The sequence below is a fragment of the Astatotilapia calliptera genome, chromosome 3 (genome assembly GCF_964374335.1).
Source record: "Astatotilapia calliptera chromosome 3, fAstCal68.1, whole genome shotgun sequence".
Classification (NCBI taxonomy): Eukaryota; Metazoa; Chordata; class Actinopteri; order Cichliformes; family Cichlidae; genus Astatotilapia; species Astatotilapia calliptera.
Genome location: NC_137424.1, coordinates 33210475 through 33225657, shown reverse-complemented (window position 1 = coordinate 33225657; position 15183 = coordinate 33210475). Strand labels below are relative to the sequence as shown.

The 15183-nt window shown below is 45.7% G+C and overlaps 1 protein-coding gene across 10 annotated transcripts in view; it reads right to left on the bottom strand.

The window, feature by feature from the left end:
- Positions 1–464: 464 nt before the first annotated feature.
- Positions 465–15183, bottom strand: part of kdm6ba (lysine (K)-specific demethylase 6B, a) — a 109669-nt gene continuing 94950 nt past the window's right edge. For 3 of the 10 annotated variants that reach the window (XM_080299866.1, XM_080299864.1, XM_080299865.1), the window contains 22 exons: positions 13705–13791; positions 11895–12006; positions 11538–11661; positions 11309–11404; positions 10896–11175; positions 10696–10773; positions 10319–10489; positions 10047–10223; positions 9342–9905; positions 5655–9208; positions 5372–5498; positions 5014–5119; positions 4679–4884; positions 4157–4257; positions 4006–4074; positions 3761–3909; positions 3540–3654; positions 3254–3441; positions 3006–3147; positions 2695–2821; positions 2224–2394; positions 465–2094 (listed from right to left, as the gene is read on the bottom strand). In XM_080299866.1, the coding sequence (XP_080155992.1) occupies positions 2077–2094; positions 2224–2394; positions 2695–2821; positions 3006–3147; positions 3254–3441; positions 3540–3654; positions 3761–3909; positions 4006–4074; positions 4157–4257; positions 4679–4884; positions 5014–5119; positions 5372–5498; positions 5655–9208; positions 9342–9905; positions 10047–10223; positions 10319–10489; positions 10696–10773; positions 10896–11175; positions 11309–11404; positions 11538–11656 (6558 nt within the window). In that variant the 5' untranslated portion in view covers positions 11657–11661; positions 11895–12006; positions 13705–13791 and the 3' untranslated portion in view covers positions 465–2076. Of the gene's footprint in view, positions 2095–2223; positions 2395–2694; positions 2822–3005; positions 3148–3253; positions 3442–3539; positions 3655–3760; positions 3910–4005; positions 4075–4156; positions 4258–4678; positions 4885–5013; positions 5120–5371; positions 5499–5654; positions 9209–9341; positions 9906–10046; positions 10224–10318; positions 10490–10695; positions 10774–10895; positions 11176–11308; positions 11405–11537; positions 11662–11894; positions 12007–13693; positions 13792–15183 lie in introns of all 10 variants that reach the window. The other 7 variants (XM_080299867.1, XM_080299868.1, XM_080299870.1 and 4 more) reach the window with 5 other exon arrangements.

Genomic DNA, 15183 nt, shown 5'->3' with positions numbered 1-15183 from the left:
TCCAGATATCACCTCATGTGACCAGTGGTGACACTGACACTAGCCAAATGAGGGTTGTGTCATTGTCGCCCCTCTAGTGGACCTGAGGTTAATTTCATCTCAACAGCAAAGCAGCTGAAACTGATTAACAACTTCATTAACTGACTGCTGCTTAACTCACCAGATCAATATCCCAAAAGTTTAATTCAAAAGTGTTTCTTTCAATTTTTTGGAAAAGTGTATTAGACAGGAGCAATTTGTTTTGGACAAACTCTTTAACGCTGTCAAAGCAACTTATCATTTATACTGATTGTATGTGGATAAATTTTGGATTGCAGAAAGCACATCTGAACCTAAATGAATGGGTTCATCCTTTGACCGTTCTCCACTTCTACATCAAGTTTTATAAAATGCGTCTCGAGCGTGTAGGAAAGACGCCGGTGTCAGATGACAGGTGAACAAATTCAGACAAATTGTGCTCAGTCTGAATTTATCAAAAAGCGTTTATTAATAGTCATAGTAATGTCACAAATTCACAAGTGTTTAAGACATGTCTGGCTCAGTTTGGTGTGTATGTCTGCAAGTATGTCTGTGTGGATTCTCTAAACAGTGCAGTTATAAACGAATGACCACAAAGAGAAGGAAAGTGTAAGATAATATTGCAACAGGAAAAATAGAATTCTCATTTTAAGAAGACAAAAAAAAGAAAAATTGTTCAGAGAGAACATTTAGCACCATCTATCCCGTTAGCATATTCAACAGATATCATAAAATCATTAAAATCTCATCTAAAAGCCCCCTACATATTAAAAAAGAATTACCATTTCTCAAAAACACTTTGGAAAAAAAGTCATTCTGTTCCTTTTTAAATAAGCGTACAAACACAGCATTCCATTAGTCATCTTCTCTACGTGAGCAGTGTGCCTATTGTCTACAGGAAAGGTGGTGTTATATTAAAGATAAAGATATAATTTAATATATATCATGAGAGAAAAGACAGGAGGCGAGAGGCGAGCACCAGAGAAACAGTAGCCTCCACTCCGTCGGACACAGCCTCCATGTTTTAGTTCTTACAGAGCAAACAGTCACCATAAAACAAAGGGAATAAAACATAGCAAAATTGTACAACCCTATCAGAAAAGGGAGAACGCCAATATCCAATAAATAGAGGAAACATTTTAAATTAAATGTACAATGCCAAAAAATAAAAAAAGTTCAGGAAATACGAAGTCTGCATATTGGAACAAACAAAACACACACCAGAGGACAATGACTTTTTCTTTTTTTTTTAAAGAGAGCGGTCATACACAGAGTGAAGAAATGAACAAGACCTGACAACCTGTGACAACTGAATATTAATCTCCAGAGAAAACAAAAGCTAGAACTCATAGAAACAAAATTTACAACACATTCAAACTTTTTAAAAAAGTAAAGTTAAAAAAAAAACACAAGAGCCCCTCCCCCAACCCCCCGCAAAAAACAACCAAAGTTGCTATAACCCGTATCTTTTGAAGCATTCCAAACAATTTTTAAATTCTTAATGCTTTTAGAAAAATGTTCATAACTCTATTAGTATTTTTCCATTTTCTCTTTTCTAAATACAAGGCCAATGTGGTATATATCTAGGCGGATCTAGTTTAGAAAAAAAACAAAACAACAATAAATTATTTTTTAAAAAGACAGCACCCCACGAGAAATTTCAAAACAGCATGTACAAATTTCAATATTCAAGAGAAGAGAAGAGTTCTTTCCGGTACTGACAGAAACACGCCGTTGAAACCATCAGCTACCCTCCACAGTTTGTTCAATGACAGCACCAACTGCCCCCGTTAACCACCACAGAGTCCAGGGGTTCTCGTTGAAAGCACCATCTGAGAGTAAACTGGTATCTTATTGGCGGCTTGGTTTTTTTTTCTCTTTGTAAACAAGTAAGGAGTAAACGTATTCAACTGGCTATTCGGCAAGTAGTAGCAGTAGTCGCAAGAATCATGCTAAACAATAATGAATGGGTGAGTTGAAAACCAAAGTGAAACTGTCTTTGTCCTGCCTCGCAGGAGTTTTGGTTTATGGCTGAGGAGACGTACGTGGGGAGCTCTGTCATCGGGAGGAGGAGGCCTGGAAAGACGAGACGTAGAAACAAAGATTAAAAATAGATCTATTACTGACAAATTTAAAAAGTCAAAGTCTTTGATCGAGTTATTTCATGAAAGAACTGCGATTACGCACTAAAAAGTCAAGTCTCACCAGGGTGAAGGAATCGTATACGTTCATGAGCTCCTCTATGCGGTACTGCTCCAGCACAACTACGTTGGTCAGGCTCGGGTTGCGGTGGCGTGCGCAGTCCTCGCAGTGAACCACGTACGACTTCCTGCTGTTGTTCTCACTCGTCACAAACAACAAATTGAACACCTCCACCTGCGACAGGAAAGAACAGCAGAGGGGTCAAACTTTGATGAGTTGATCAGTCGTCTGGTAGAAACTTCAGGAGCCATCTTTCAAATCTACAGCTTCAGAGTTTGATGATACTAAAAAGTCTTATTTTTCCTAGCTTGTAAGCTTACTGGTAAAGATAAGACAGTAAACTCAGTCGCCATTCTATGTGCCCTAACAAACTCGCTCTAACACCCCTAAAAAAGGTCTGTAGATGATGAAGATAACTACCGAAGCCACAAAGCAACGAAAGTCTGTTTAAGTTTGTGTTTGACGGTTACTCACATCGCACTCGTTGCAGTAGTAGGCAGGCTCGTCTTTGACTCGACTCTGATAGGAAATCTTTTTGCCTTCAGCCACCAGCTGGTCACGCAGGATCTGGATGTGCTTCATGGACTGCATCAGGCAGTGTCTGACAGGAAGGCAGAGACCCACATTTGCAATCAATATCAATATTCACGGGCAGTTTTTCTGTGGATCGCCACTTTAAAAATCATTGCAATATTTTCTGCTTTCGCTAAAACAGATTTTTAATTTGTGCTGCTGTGGATTTACCTACCAAGTGCCTAAACTGATAAAAAACCAGCTGTACTCACTTGATCATCTTGTAGGTGTCTGGGTCACTGATCTTCAGAGTGCGGGCCACATTCCAGGACACATGAATCATGGGGACAATGGACTTCACCTTCTTCACTTCGTTCCACTCAAACCTCTCGAGCGCCAGCTGATACTGGTAGCCTGTAAATATACATGAAACAATATTGAAAAATACAAGAAATGCTACATAAAAAAAAAAAAAAGTTGAATGAATATGCATTTGGCCACTAGATGGTGCCCTTCTTACCATTCAAGGGTCCAACATTCCAAGCAATATTGTTGCACCAGCCCACAGCCTGAACCCAGTGAACAGTACCAGCATTTATCCACACCAAGTCTCCAGGCCGCTGGATGAAGCGGTAGACTGGGATGTTGGCGTTGTAAAGGTCCTCCAGTACTGGCCACCAGGACCCTGTCAGGTAGTCCACTCCGTGCCTGAGGACATTAAAGGCAGACATGTAGAAGGTGTCCAACTGTAAACCAGCCTCACCACAACACTCCTGCACATCCACTGTTACTCTGCAGCTACTCACTTCTCACAGAAGTCACTGATGGCCTGCCAGTAGTTCTCATGGACACAGAACCACTCGCAGTCTCCAGGGCCAATATTGATGTTCACTGAACAAAAGTTGTTGTTCTCCTGGTGACCTGTCAAATAAGCACACACAACATTGTATGTTTTTGCTAATAGTGATTGAAGCTCCATCACACCTTCATTTAGATAGTAAGCTGTGTTGCCTATAGTTTCCTTCACCTGGTGTTCGGCTCCCTGGGACCTTCATGTAGAGCTGGACGCTGTTCATGCCTAAGATGGTGTGTCCGACATGGGTCAGCATGTTTCCGCTGGATGACACGCGCATAAATGCTGGAAGCTTCTGCAGCTCCTGAAGCTGAGGCTTCCACCTGAGCAGAGAGACAAAAGATTGTAATGCCGTCCTCTTAGGTAATGGGCAATTATTAGCTGCACAAAGACACAAAGAGTTGTTTTAGGCTACTCACCTCTTGGGATCAGAGAGATCAATGTTGGTGCCAAATTTAATGATTTTCCCAACTGGTTTCTGCTCACCACTGAAGAAGATATTGAAGCTTTAGTACAAGTGACAAAACCCTGATGCGCTGGGTTAAAAGTTTTATAGAAAATTACACTTACTTGCAAGTTTCTTTAGAGCTGTCTTTGTTGGGAGTCTCAGAACTGCTGGGTGGCTTCTTCTCATCGTCTTCATCCTCCTCTTCATCACTGCCTTTCTCCTCCTGAAAAGACAGACAAGTTAACTCTTGCTGTATTGTTAAACCTTTCTGGGATCATATTCCAAGCTGTTGTTTCAAACATGCTCTTAACAGCTCAGGGAAAAAAAGAAAGAATATGAGCTCCTTCAACTTCAGCTCAAAATGAAAGAATTATTCTTTATCTATTAGATGCTTCCACAGTTATTGGAACTGAAGTTTGAACTGGGCCTGGCTAAAGCCACTGCTTTATTAATGTTATATTTTATGCTTACATTCAATTATATCGAGGGCTGTAATTAGCATATATTGGTTATGGTCACAGAGAAAACATGTATCCACACTGACATGGACTTATTTTTTGCTCCACCACCTATTTGAATCTTTAGGATTACTATATAAAGCTAACAATCTTAATTTCTGTAAATAGCACTGGATCAAAAAATACCTGGAGAGACTCCTGGAAGCTGGAGGCCTGGTACTGGGCGTACTTGGCGATGGTGGTGTGGGAGCGGCTGCTCTCGCAGGGCCACGTCTGGCCCGTGCCACTAGGGTCCCAGTTCTCGTCGGCAGGTTGCTGCACTTGAGTCCTCACCTCCACCATCTGATCTGCATTGGCTTCCACCAGGGATTTTGTTGAAAAGAGCCCCAGGTCTGAAAAGGTCATGGGAAAATTAGGTACAAGTTTTCCAAATCATGTTTCTCTTCTTCATAAAATTTGGGAGAGTCTACTTGCACGTTGTTTCATTATATTTGTTTACACATAAGCCACTGTAAACTTACTGAGTCGCAAAGATCCAGCTAGTCCTCGGATGACAGTAACGGGATTCTTGGCGTCAGTACAGAACTGCAGGAGGACAGGGGAGAAGGCGTCCCTCTTGCTTTCCAACTGCAAAGAAGAACATTACCGCGTTACAAAATCTCTTTTTATGCATAATTAAATCACAGGTATCGCTCGGTAGCATGAGTATTGTTGGTGTGTTGTCTATAGATCTCGTGTTGTTTTAAACAGTTTATATTTAAGTGATAAAACACTGAAATTCCTGAGTTTCCTGTTGCTGTTTTGTATGTTGGGAAAACCCATGTGAAGCCACCACAGAATTTGTGTTCAATAGGTTTGTGTTAGAAACATAGAACGTACATAGATGCTGGGTGTAGGAGGGTTGAGTTTCTCCCTGGGAATTGGTTCCTCTTTGCTTATGATGGGTTTCACAGAGAAGGCTGGCAGTAAGTAGGATTCTTTAAACTTCCCTTTGAGTCTGGCTGCCCTACAACAGGAAAAAAAGGCAAAGGTTGACAGATGCTAACATGAAGGCACCAATCGTTTCTCTAACAGTTCATTCCAAAACGGTTACGTGTTAATTTAGCTTCATTTGAATACTTGTGAGACATTACATGAAATCAATTTTTAAATTTGCACTTACTTGCAGGATCGGATAATCTCACTTGCAGTGTTCTTGATGCTGATGTCCTTCAGCGGAATCCTTTTTTCCTCCACCTCTGAGGCAATGAACGTCTCCCTGTCGCCGCTCTCCACTTTGATCAGCCGAATCTTGAGCTCTTTTGGTGGTCCATCTGACAACGCCTTCAATTTCATTAAATCCGTAGAACCTAACGAAGACCCAGATTCGCCTTTTTTGTGCTCAGATCTTTCTCCCGTCCATTCTCTACGCTCGCCTTCGCTTGTGGAGCTGGTACTGGATGCTTCCTTGCATTTCCTTTTTTCAGTTTCATAGAGACCAAAGGTTTTCTCTGAGCCCTCCCTTCTCTGGAGATTGAGATCACTTAGGATTCTGCGATCTTTCTCTTTATGGCTCTTGCCATCTTTGTGCCGCTTGTGGCTGGAACTGGAATGGGTGGATGAAGAAGAATCTTTCTTGTCTCTATGCTTTTTCTTTTCTTTTCTATCTTCATGCTTTCTGCTGCTGCTATGACCGTGCTTTCTCTTCTTTTCTTTGTCCCTCTGTCTGTCTCTGCTTCTGCCTTTCTCTCTGTGTTCCCTTACTTTCTCGGGTTTGTGTCTGTTCCCCATTTGACCTTGGCTGTCATGTTTTTTGTAGGAGCTCTTGTAATGGAGTGACTGTCGGCTAAGCATGACCTCACAGCTCTTGCCCAACTCTGCCAAAGAAGATTCAGAGATGGTTGTCAACTCTTGCTCCTCCTTCATCACCCTGATAGGCTTTATCGTAGGAATGCTTTTCTTTTTAATAAAGGTGAAGCTTTCCTCTGAGTCCCCTTCATCTGTCCAGACATCCGAGTCCTCTAATTTCAGCTTCTTATCTTCCAGTAGAGAACGGGGAGAGGACTTCATGGGTGGGAGAGCAGGACTGAATGGTGGGTTTGTTGAGTCTGATGTGGGAGAACTGCTTTGCTGCTGGCAGCAGATATCCGGGCCCAGTGACAGCGAAGAGGAATACTTGACCCCAACCAGAGCTGATGGAGGAGGTCTCCCAAAAGGCCCGCCACGGTAGGCATACTTCTGGCTCTCTAGGACAGTTGCTAGAGACTTGAACATGCTATTAACACCCGTCTGATGAAGGTGGGGTCTTTGGGGTGGCGGAGAACAAGATGGGGCCTCGGAATCCTCTTCATCTTCATCCTCATCAGCGTCACTTTTAATCTGTTCAGGGAGACCATAAAGTTTAGCCAAGTCACTGTGACGGTAATTGGTGTTCCCTATTCCCACTGGCATGTGCACGGGCTGTTTAGGATTATTTGGAGAAGGTTTAAGATAGTCCTCGTCGTCCTCGTTGAGAGAAGATGTTCGGCTGCAAGGTGATGCCAGAGAGCCTTGGCGGCTGAGCACAGGAGGACTGGCGTTGGATCGGTCTTCATGACTGGGCTGATGTTTGGTCGCCGGAACCAAGTCTGGGGCGCAAAGATAGTTCTTGTTGGGCTCAGCACTGGGAGAAAAGGTGCCAATGAGACCTGTGGGCCCATTCTTTTCACTGTTATACATCTCCTCTTCCTTTTTGATGGATTCGTCCAGCATGGCCATAATGTTAGCCAGACCGTCGGGAAGCAGCGTGGACTCAGAGGACTCCTCCTCAAACTGAGCGCTGTCAGAGTCAGCGATTTCCAAACCACCTCTGGTCAGCTGCTTGTTGAGGATTCCCCCGGTGGAGGTGGAGGACAGAGGTGGGAGGTTTTCTCTAGAAAAGGCGTGATACAGTTTCGGCGGCTCTCTTAGTGCCACCGTGGGGAGAGAGTGTTGGCTGCTGTCTCTCTCCCTGGCTGGGTCTTTGGATTGGCTGGGTGCAGTTTGCATCGCCGGGGGCTTGTTGGGGTACACCGGCTGGTTCATCCCTGAGGTATTGTTTGTTGAAGAAGGACTGAATGTCATTCCGCCATTGGTACTCCACATCTCCCTCTGCCTTTGCTTTTCTCTGGCATAGTCTGTCTGAGGTGTAAGAGGAGGAGGCCGCAGCCTTTCGACATGAGCGGCAATAGCGGCAACGGCGGGTGTCTGGCCTGATTGGCAGGGGAGCACACCACCACGGCTTAGCCAGGGGTATGGAGGAGAAGCCTGAGCACTGGGTGGAGATGGACCTGAAGGAGATGCAGTGACAGAAGAGAGGGGAGGAGGTGGGGGCACCGTGGAGGTGTTTTCACAGAGTAGCCTTTCTAGATTTTCGATAGCAGCCTGCTCTTTTCCTTTTGCGCTGCACAGTTTGTCGTCTCTGTTTCTCTCCATCCTTTTTTTCTCTTCCTCTTTCCTCACTAGCTCTTTTTGTTTTTTCTTTTCTTCCTCCTCCCATTCCAGCTGTCTTTTCTTTCTCTCCTGCTCGTGCCTTTCTGCTTCCCTCCTCCTTTTCTCCTCCTCCTGCTGCTTCTCCCACTCTCTCCTTTTCCTTTCCTCTTCTTGCTTCTCCCACTCTCTCCTCTTCCTTTCCTTCTCCCATTCTCTCCTTTTCCTCTCCTCTTCTTGCTTCTCCCACTCTCTCTTCTTCCTCTCTTTCTCCAGTCGCTCCACTTCTATTCTCCGTCTCTCCTCTTCTTTCTTTCTCTCCTGCCTCTCTTGTTCTCTTCTCCTGTTCTCCTCCTCCTGCTTCTCCAGCTCTCTTTTCCTCTCCTCTTCCTTCTTTTCCAGCTCTAGCCTCTTCCTCTCCTCTTCCTGTTTTTGTCTCATTTCCCATTCCCTCTTTTCTCTCTCTTCTTCTCTTCTTTTTCTTTCTTGCTCCTCTCTCTCTAGCTTCCTCCTCTCCTCAGCTTGCATGTGTCCCTCTAGCTCAGCATCGAGTTTGTCGAGAGCCTCTTCAATGGACTGAGGGACAGAGGTTGGAGTTCGCGGATGAGAGAACATCTGTTTGGAGGGGAGGGCTGGGCTGGATGGTTGAGGCGCAGAGCTGACGGTGGAGTGAGAAACTGGGCAGTAAGTTGGAGAGTTGGAAAGCGGACTAGAAACTGTGCTTGTAATCACACTGTCCCCTGCCCTGTTTTGCCCTGAGGAGAACAGAGAAGATGAGGAGGAAAATGGAGGTTTTTCCAGTTGAGCCTGAGCATAGTACGCCATCTTCCCCTTCATATGCTGGGACTTGGTAGCTCCGTGTTGGTGAGACTGGTTTGCGGTGGGAGCTGGGCCTCGATGATTGCCTGGCTGCTGCAGAGCATCCCTGTGAGATTTGGAGTTAGTGACGGCACTGGTAGGGGTTTGTGGGGCTGGCTCCCTTCCTCCTTGCCAGCGGTTACTAGTACTGTCATTGTTCACAGAGCAGCCAGCAGGGGGAGATGTGGCCACTGCAGAGGAAGCAGCCATAGCAACTCTATTAGAGCCGCTGCTGTTGCTATGGCGGCTGACAGAGTAGGGGGTCTGAGACATAGGAGGGTTGGTTGTGATGACAGGTGTTCGAGTAGGTGGCAGGGGAGGGCTGACGTGATGTTGATGCCGGGAGGAACCTGGATGCCGACTATCCACGACCTGATTGTGGCTCTGCTGGCACTGAGGTAGCAGCCCTGGAGGCCTGTAGCTGCCCGACTCCTGAAGACAAAGAATTTTTCAGTCACTTAATATAATAGTGATCAAAAAACAACTGTGTTAACAGCTGAAGTGCCTGCGTTGTGCTGCCCTTTATTAAAGGAACTCATTCTTGCAGCATATAACTTGAACTCACCAGGGAGTGATTGCTGGGCGTGCTCTGATATCTCCAGGCCTCATGTGGACCGCTTTGCTGTTGCTGAGGTACTGAGGTGCTGCTGGCTTGAGGCGGTGGAGGAGGAGGACCCTGGTGGACCAGCCCTGGATGAGGCTGGAAGTGGCTGTAAGGCACACTGCTGCTGCTGTTGTTGCTGCCAGTCGCAGAAATGTTTGCTGGTGACGACTGGGCATGTCGGTGATGATCTCTGTCTCCCCTGGTTGGAGTTGATGCTGTGTGAGAGGTAGCTTGGCTGCCACCTTGGCCCCCAATAAAAGGGCCTCTCTGCATCTGAGAACCACGAGTCTCTTTAGCTTGGCATGGTGGAGCTCTCTCCGGTTTGGAGCCGGGACTAGGGTAGGAGGAGTGAGGGGACCGATGGTTTACAGCCTGAGGTTGTAACTTGTCTTTCTGAAGCTTAGGAGCACATCCCTGGTTGTAGCTTCCTGGAGGGGAGTTGGGTAAAGGAGAGAGGTTGGAAGGGGCCAAAGATGCAGGAGAGGACTTCTGGTTGTAGCTGCCCATACCTTGTTTGTTGTTTTCCTGTTGAGCCACAAAACAAGAGAAGAAGAAAAAGAAAAACAGGACAATGAGAATAATATACAAAGGGCCTGACCACTGCTTTAAATAAAGCAGTGGTCAGTGATCAAGTAGACAGTGCAGAGATTTTGCTCCTGCTCAGACCTGGAACTGTGATTGTGGGTTCTTGCGCTCTGAGGTTTGTGGCTGCCAGGGAACACTGCTGTCCTTGTGAATGGGGTTCCAGAAGGCGGGCTTTGGAGGGTGGTGCTGAGCAGACGACTGCTGCTGTGGCAAAGATTGGCCAGCACCAGAGAAACGTTGCAGCCCAGGGTGAGATACCTGCACAGGGGAAAGCACATTACAATATTTTACTACTCAAAGATCTGAGGAGGGGGAAAAAAGAACTGATGTTATTATTTGTGACTGTCCAATACCTGATCTGAACTCTTTTTCCTTTTGCTGGGGCTGGGACACTCCTCTGCTGCAGGCTGTGAGGGCGTATGCAGCGATGGTGAAGGCGTGTGTTGGATAACAGAGTGTTCACCCAGTGGAGGGCCTGGTCGCTTCAGCTGACCTCCTTGCATCTTTCCTGGGTATGGCCTCTGCTGTGCACAGAAAAAGATCTTAGTTGCTGTAGATGAAGACTATTGCAGTGTCAGTCCAAAGAATCCCTTTATCAAAATATTCACAGCAAAATCTGGGAGGCAAAAGTGACTTTGAGTGGAATTGGTGTTTTATTGGTCTGAACAGGGAGTGCTGGGTGTTTTTGTCGATGATGAAACATGATCCTAACCAATTAGAGAGTTCCTACCTGGTGCACCTGAGCCCACATGTCATCTCCCAGCAAAGGTGGACCCCGGGGAACATTCTGCTCCTGAGGACCCCCAAACTAAAATAGACAGAAAACCAACAAAAGAAAGTGTTTAGAGTGATTTATTGTCCATCAGCAGAGAATTATTTAAGCTCAGTGCAAAAGGCTGACATAGAATAACACTGCAACACTGTTCTCACTTTCAGCATTTGGTTTGGCCCCCTGGAGGGGAAATGGGGGTTAGGTGGAGGTCCGCCGCTGCCCGCGTAGCCTCCATTATGGAGACGGAGCGAGAGGTCATTGGGCAGGGGCATGACCGGATGTCCTCGAGGAGGAAGGTGGGAATCATATAGCTGGCTAATTTCCCACGCTCTGTGATGAGGTGGAGGATGAAGATGGTGGGGAGGTCTCTGCTGCTCCCTCTGCAGAGGTGGTAACATTGGCTGTGGGAGATCGAGCTTCTCGCTTCCTCGCATCGGCCTGGAGTATAAAACACACAAAGGATTAAAAACATTTGAATGACATCAACATTTTAACTCCTCTTGTAGCTTTCTCTAAATCTATTGCATTTTAAACGTAGCTGTGCCACCCATGTCTTTGTTCCATTACTTACCCATTACTGAAATATTTGCTGTGATGGTTTAATCCACCCATAGGTCCAGGAGGTAGATGGGGAAGTAGCTGGTGTTGGTTCATCGTAGGTGAACACCTGATGAGGAGCAGAGACGGGATACAAAGTTGTTGATTGCCTTTAACTTGAACTCTACCAGCAGGATTAACCTGATGAATCAATGCAACCAAAGAGGTTTTGCAAAAAATATGGTGTTGTCATGACTACATACCTGGCAGGTGGCTGCCAGGCGCGGCCGCCCACGGGAGGCCATGGCCCCCGGTTGAGTTCGTCCAGAGGGAAGGAATCCCGTGTGCCTCGCCCGCCAAACTGCTCTATTGGGTGATGCATCCAGCCTGCATGTTTAGTTGTACAGTCACACAATTAACACACAGATACGCTCATAGAGAGAAAACAGAAAAACATCTTTGGACGAAGCTGCCGTGCTTTATGATGCAGATTTTACAAATAACTGGTCCCGTCAATATGTTTTAATTTTCATAAAAAAAAAACATCGTAGTTTTTAGTTCTCGTGGCAGATTTCTGACAGATCCATCAAATTCCTTGCTGCATAAACAAAAGTACTTACCAGACTAGCTGTATCTGTGAAGCCCTCCACTGCAGCTCAGAGAGGGCCTCACTCCAACACTGAGAATATGTGGAGGTCTATCTTCAGCACCAGGAGCCTAAAAGCCAACTGCCTGCAGAAAGAGAAGACCAAGAGAATCATTATGAGAGGGGAGTCAGAGACTTTAAAAACAGAAAAACCCATCAGGTCTTTTATTTTATTGGTGGACAAGCTGGTGTGTGTGTTTGGAAGTAAGCGAATGAGAGAGATGGACAGCTTGCCAGCATCTCCTCTGCTTCTGTCAAGAACATTTCCTGAAGAAACTTACATTTATAACTTGTCTGATGACGGCTGCTATGCATAACTCAGCCTGTAGGAGGCAGCAGTAAACTAGTCAGTGTGGAATCTGATTATTTCTGAAGCCCAGATGGCTCAGCAGGGAGCTCACCTCTGAGGACAGACCTGGGGTTACTGTAATCCTTACCATGAGCCTCCTGATAGCCAGAGACAGAGGGAAAGACTAAGAGTGAGAGGCTTTGGTCTCACGCCAACTGTGTGATGTTGGACGCCACGCAAGTGGAAGCGGTCCAAGTGTGCAAGCTGCACAGTGATGGCAGGCCTGTGCTGTTTTAGTGCATGAGAGAGAGAATAGTGTGCTCTCTTTTAAGTGGATGATTGTGTGTGTACTGCAGCGTTGTGTGTGTGTGTGTGTGTATACATAAAGTGTGCGTGCGCCCAGTGGATACACTAAGGTTTAATCTCATTACGGCAGGCGTGATGAAGAGGAAGAGGGGGGGCAGCGGCAACAGACGGTCTGAACAGGATGGGAAGGATAGATTAAGGAGAAGAGGGAAGGGATGGAGGGAGGGAGGTGGAGTGCAGAGTGGGAATGGTGCCATGAAAACGCCCACGCACCTTCCCACAAACACACAAACGACACAAAGGAGATGGTTGAGGGGAAAACACATGAAAGAAGCTGAGAGATAACTCTCTCTCCCCCTCCCTGCTTTCAGAAACACCGGACACACACGGCACAAAAGACCGAAGGTGTCGGGATGAAAAGAAGAAGTGTGTGTTTCAAAGAACAGAGATTCAATACTGACAACAAAAGAGACCAGAGACAAAACCTGAGAGGGAGGTTTAAACCTGCACGATCAGGGCCACCGTTAGAAACTAGGCTAACTAAATATCTACCTGTAACATGTTAAGTAGTTAAAAACCACCATTCTGTCATCCATTTAACACCAGATTAGAAGGTTAACCTTTCAAGTACAATACTCAGATTCATCTTCATCATTATATTCAATATAATATCAATGTAATATAAGACATATGTGTAAATATTACATTTAAGGTGGATATTTTGGGCCTAACATAAGTACAGAGATGTTTTATAAACTGCAGTGCCATGACTGAAATGTGCTGCATAATTCATCAGTGGATCAGTGGGAGAGCAACAGACATGCACACAAGGGTTATGATTCATTTGCCTTGCTCAGCATAGCACTGTTCCACTAGTTTTTCCAGAATTAGCTCTGGCCGTACGCAGTACTTCCTCCCACCAGTTCATCTTCCCTTCCTTTTCTTCCTCCCACTAACACTGGATCACGGGCTCTATATAAAGCCCAGCAGAGGATACTTCAAACACTGTACACTTTTAGCTCACGAGGAGGGTTGCTGTTCACTGACACATGAACACCACCCTCAAGGGGCGAGGGATCACGATCTGCCAGACGCTGCTGCTATGTGAAGATAGGCCGGCGTTAACTGTCAGGACTGCACTCCACGTGCTTTAAAGGAAAAGCGATACAAACACTCACGCTGTGCGCACCTTTAGAGTAGCACCGAGTTATTGATTCACAGTTGTGTTAAGTCTCAGCTTCAGCTGCCAATCATTTCTTCCGGGGTCTCCTCAATCCTGAAACACAGAGAAGGGAAAAATGTCAGCTTGTCAGGGAGAAAAACAACAACAACAACAACAACACGACCAGGGTAAACAACACTCTGAGTTAGCGTCTCGGTCTCAAAGCACGAGACTGAGTGAAGGTTCTCTCAGCATCGACTGAGAAGCCCTTTACCCCACCCCTTCTCTCTTTTGCTTCAGTGCATCATCTCCACCTGAATCATCCTCACCCTTCAGGTGATGCATGGCAGAGTGATAAAATGGGAGTGAAGAACTCTTGCTCATTCACTCGTGCTGGCAAGTAAGAGGCCCGTCTAACTCTAACAGCAAAAGCCCATAAACTCAGTCAACCATCACATGGAAAACATAGCACTGGCAAAATGTAGTAAAACTGCATTGTGGTGAAAGTAGAAAGGTTTAAATTAGAAGAAAGACAAACAAAAATACAGCTAGAGATCATCTGTGACTTCTTTTGAGAGCAAATGGGGACACGGTGGCCAGGTTGTAATTACTACTTTTATAGAGGGTGTGTGTGTGACCAAACAGCCATCTACCCTGGCTATCACATTGCTACTCAGCAGCATAGTGTTAGAAACTCAGTACTCTGTAATGAGATCGTACACATAGGCGGTAGAAACTTGTTCAAGAGCAGCTCGGGTTCTATCAGATTATACCAAAGCGATGAAATGTGGTTATAGCACCTATGGGTAAGAGTATGGTGTAGGAGAGGAGAAGCAGTGAGAGTGAGCGCGAGCATTACGCAGGTTATTTTTTGGGGAACCCCCGATGACTCAGCTCGCCTGGAAGACGGCTTACCCCAAACCGCTGGGCCTGAAACCCCGCCCCTCCGGGACACCACTTACAGTCAGGTGACCGGGGGCGTTTCTGCACCACTGCAGAAGTAACAACAGCGGGAATTTCTCTGACCGTGTGATGTCATTTCTGCTTCCTTAGAAGCGTGACGCTCGGGTAATCAGTACGTGAGTGCATGTTTAGACAAATAAGCAGGATGTGCCGATGAGATGTTCGGTAGGGGGTTTCGTGGCCGAGAGAATGATCAAACTAGTAAACCGCAACTTCAGGAGAAACGATGAGGAAAATTCTACGAAAATGTTCAGACTGATTAATCCGTAACCGTTTCACCCAAATGGAACGTTCTGCTGCCGAAGAACTCAAAGAAAGACAGGAAGCACTTTGAGAAGTTTAAATTTAAACCTTCAAGCGCTGCAGGTGTTAGCGTGATTGCTACTTGCTTTCAATTTTATTTTGCTCTAACCACAGCAAACAAAAACTACTGCGGTATCTACGGTAAAAGAAGTGAAAGCCCTTTGAGAACATCTGCATCTGTCATACGCAGCTGATAAAACTATCACTCATGACATCATTTATTGTTCAATCAAAAATCCC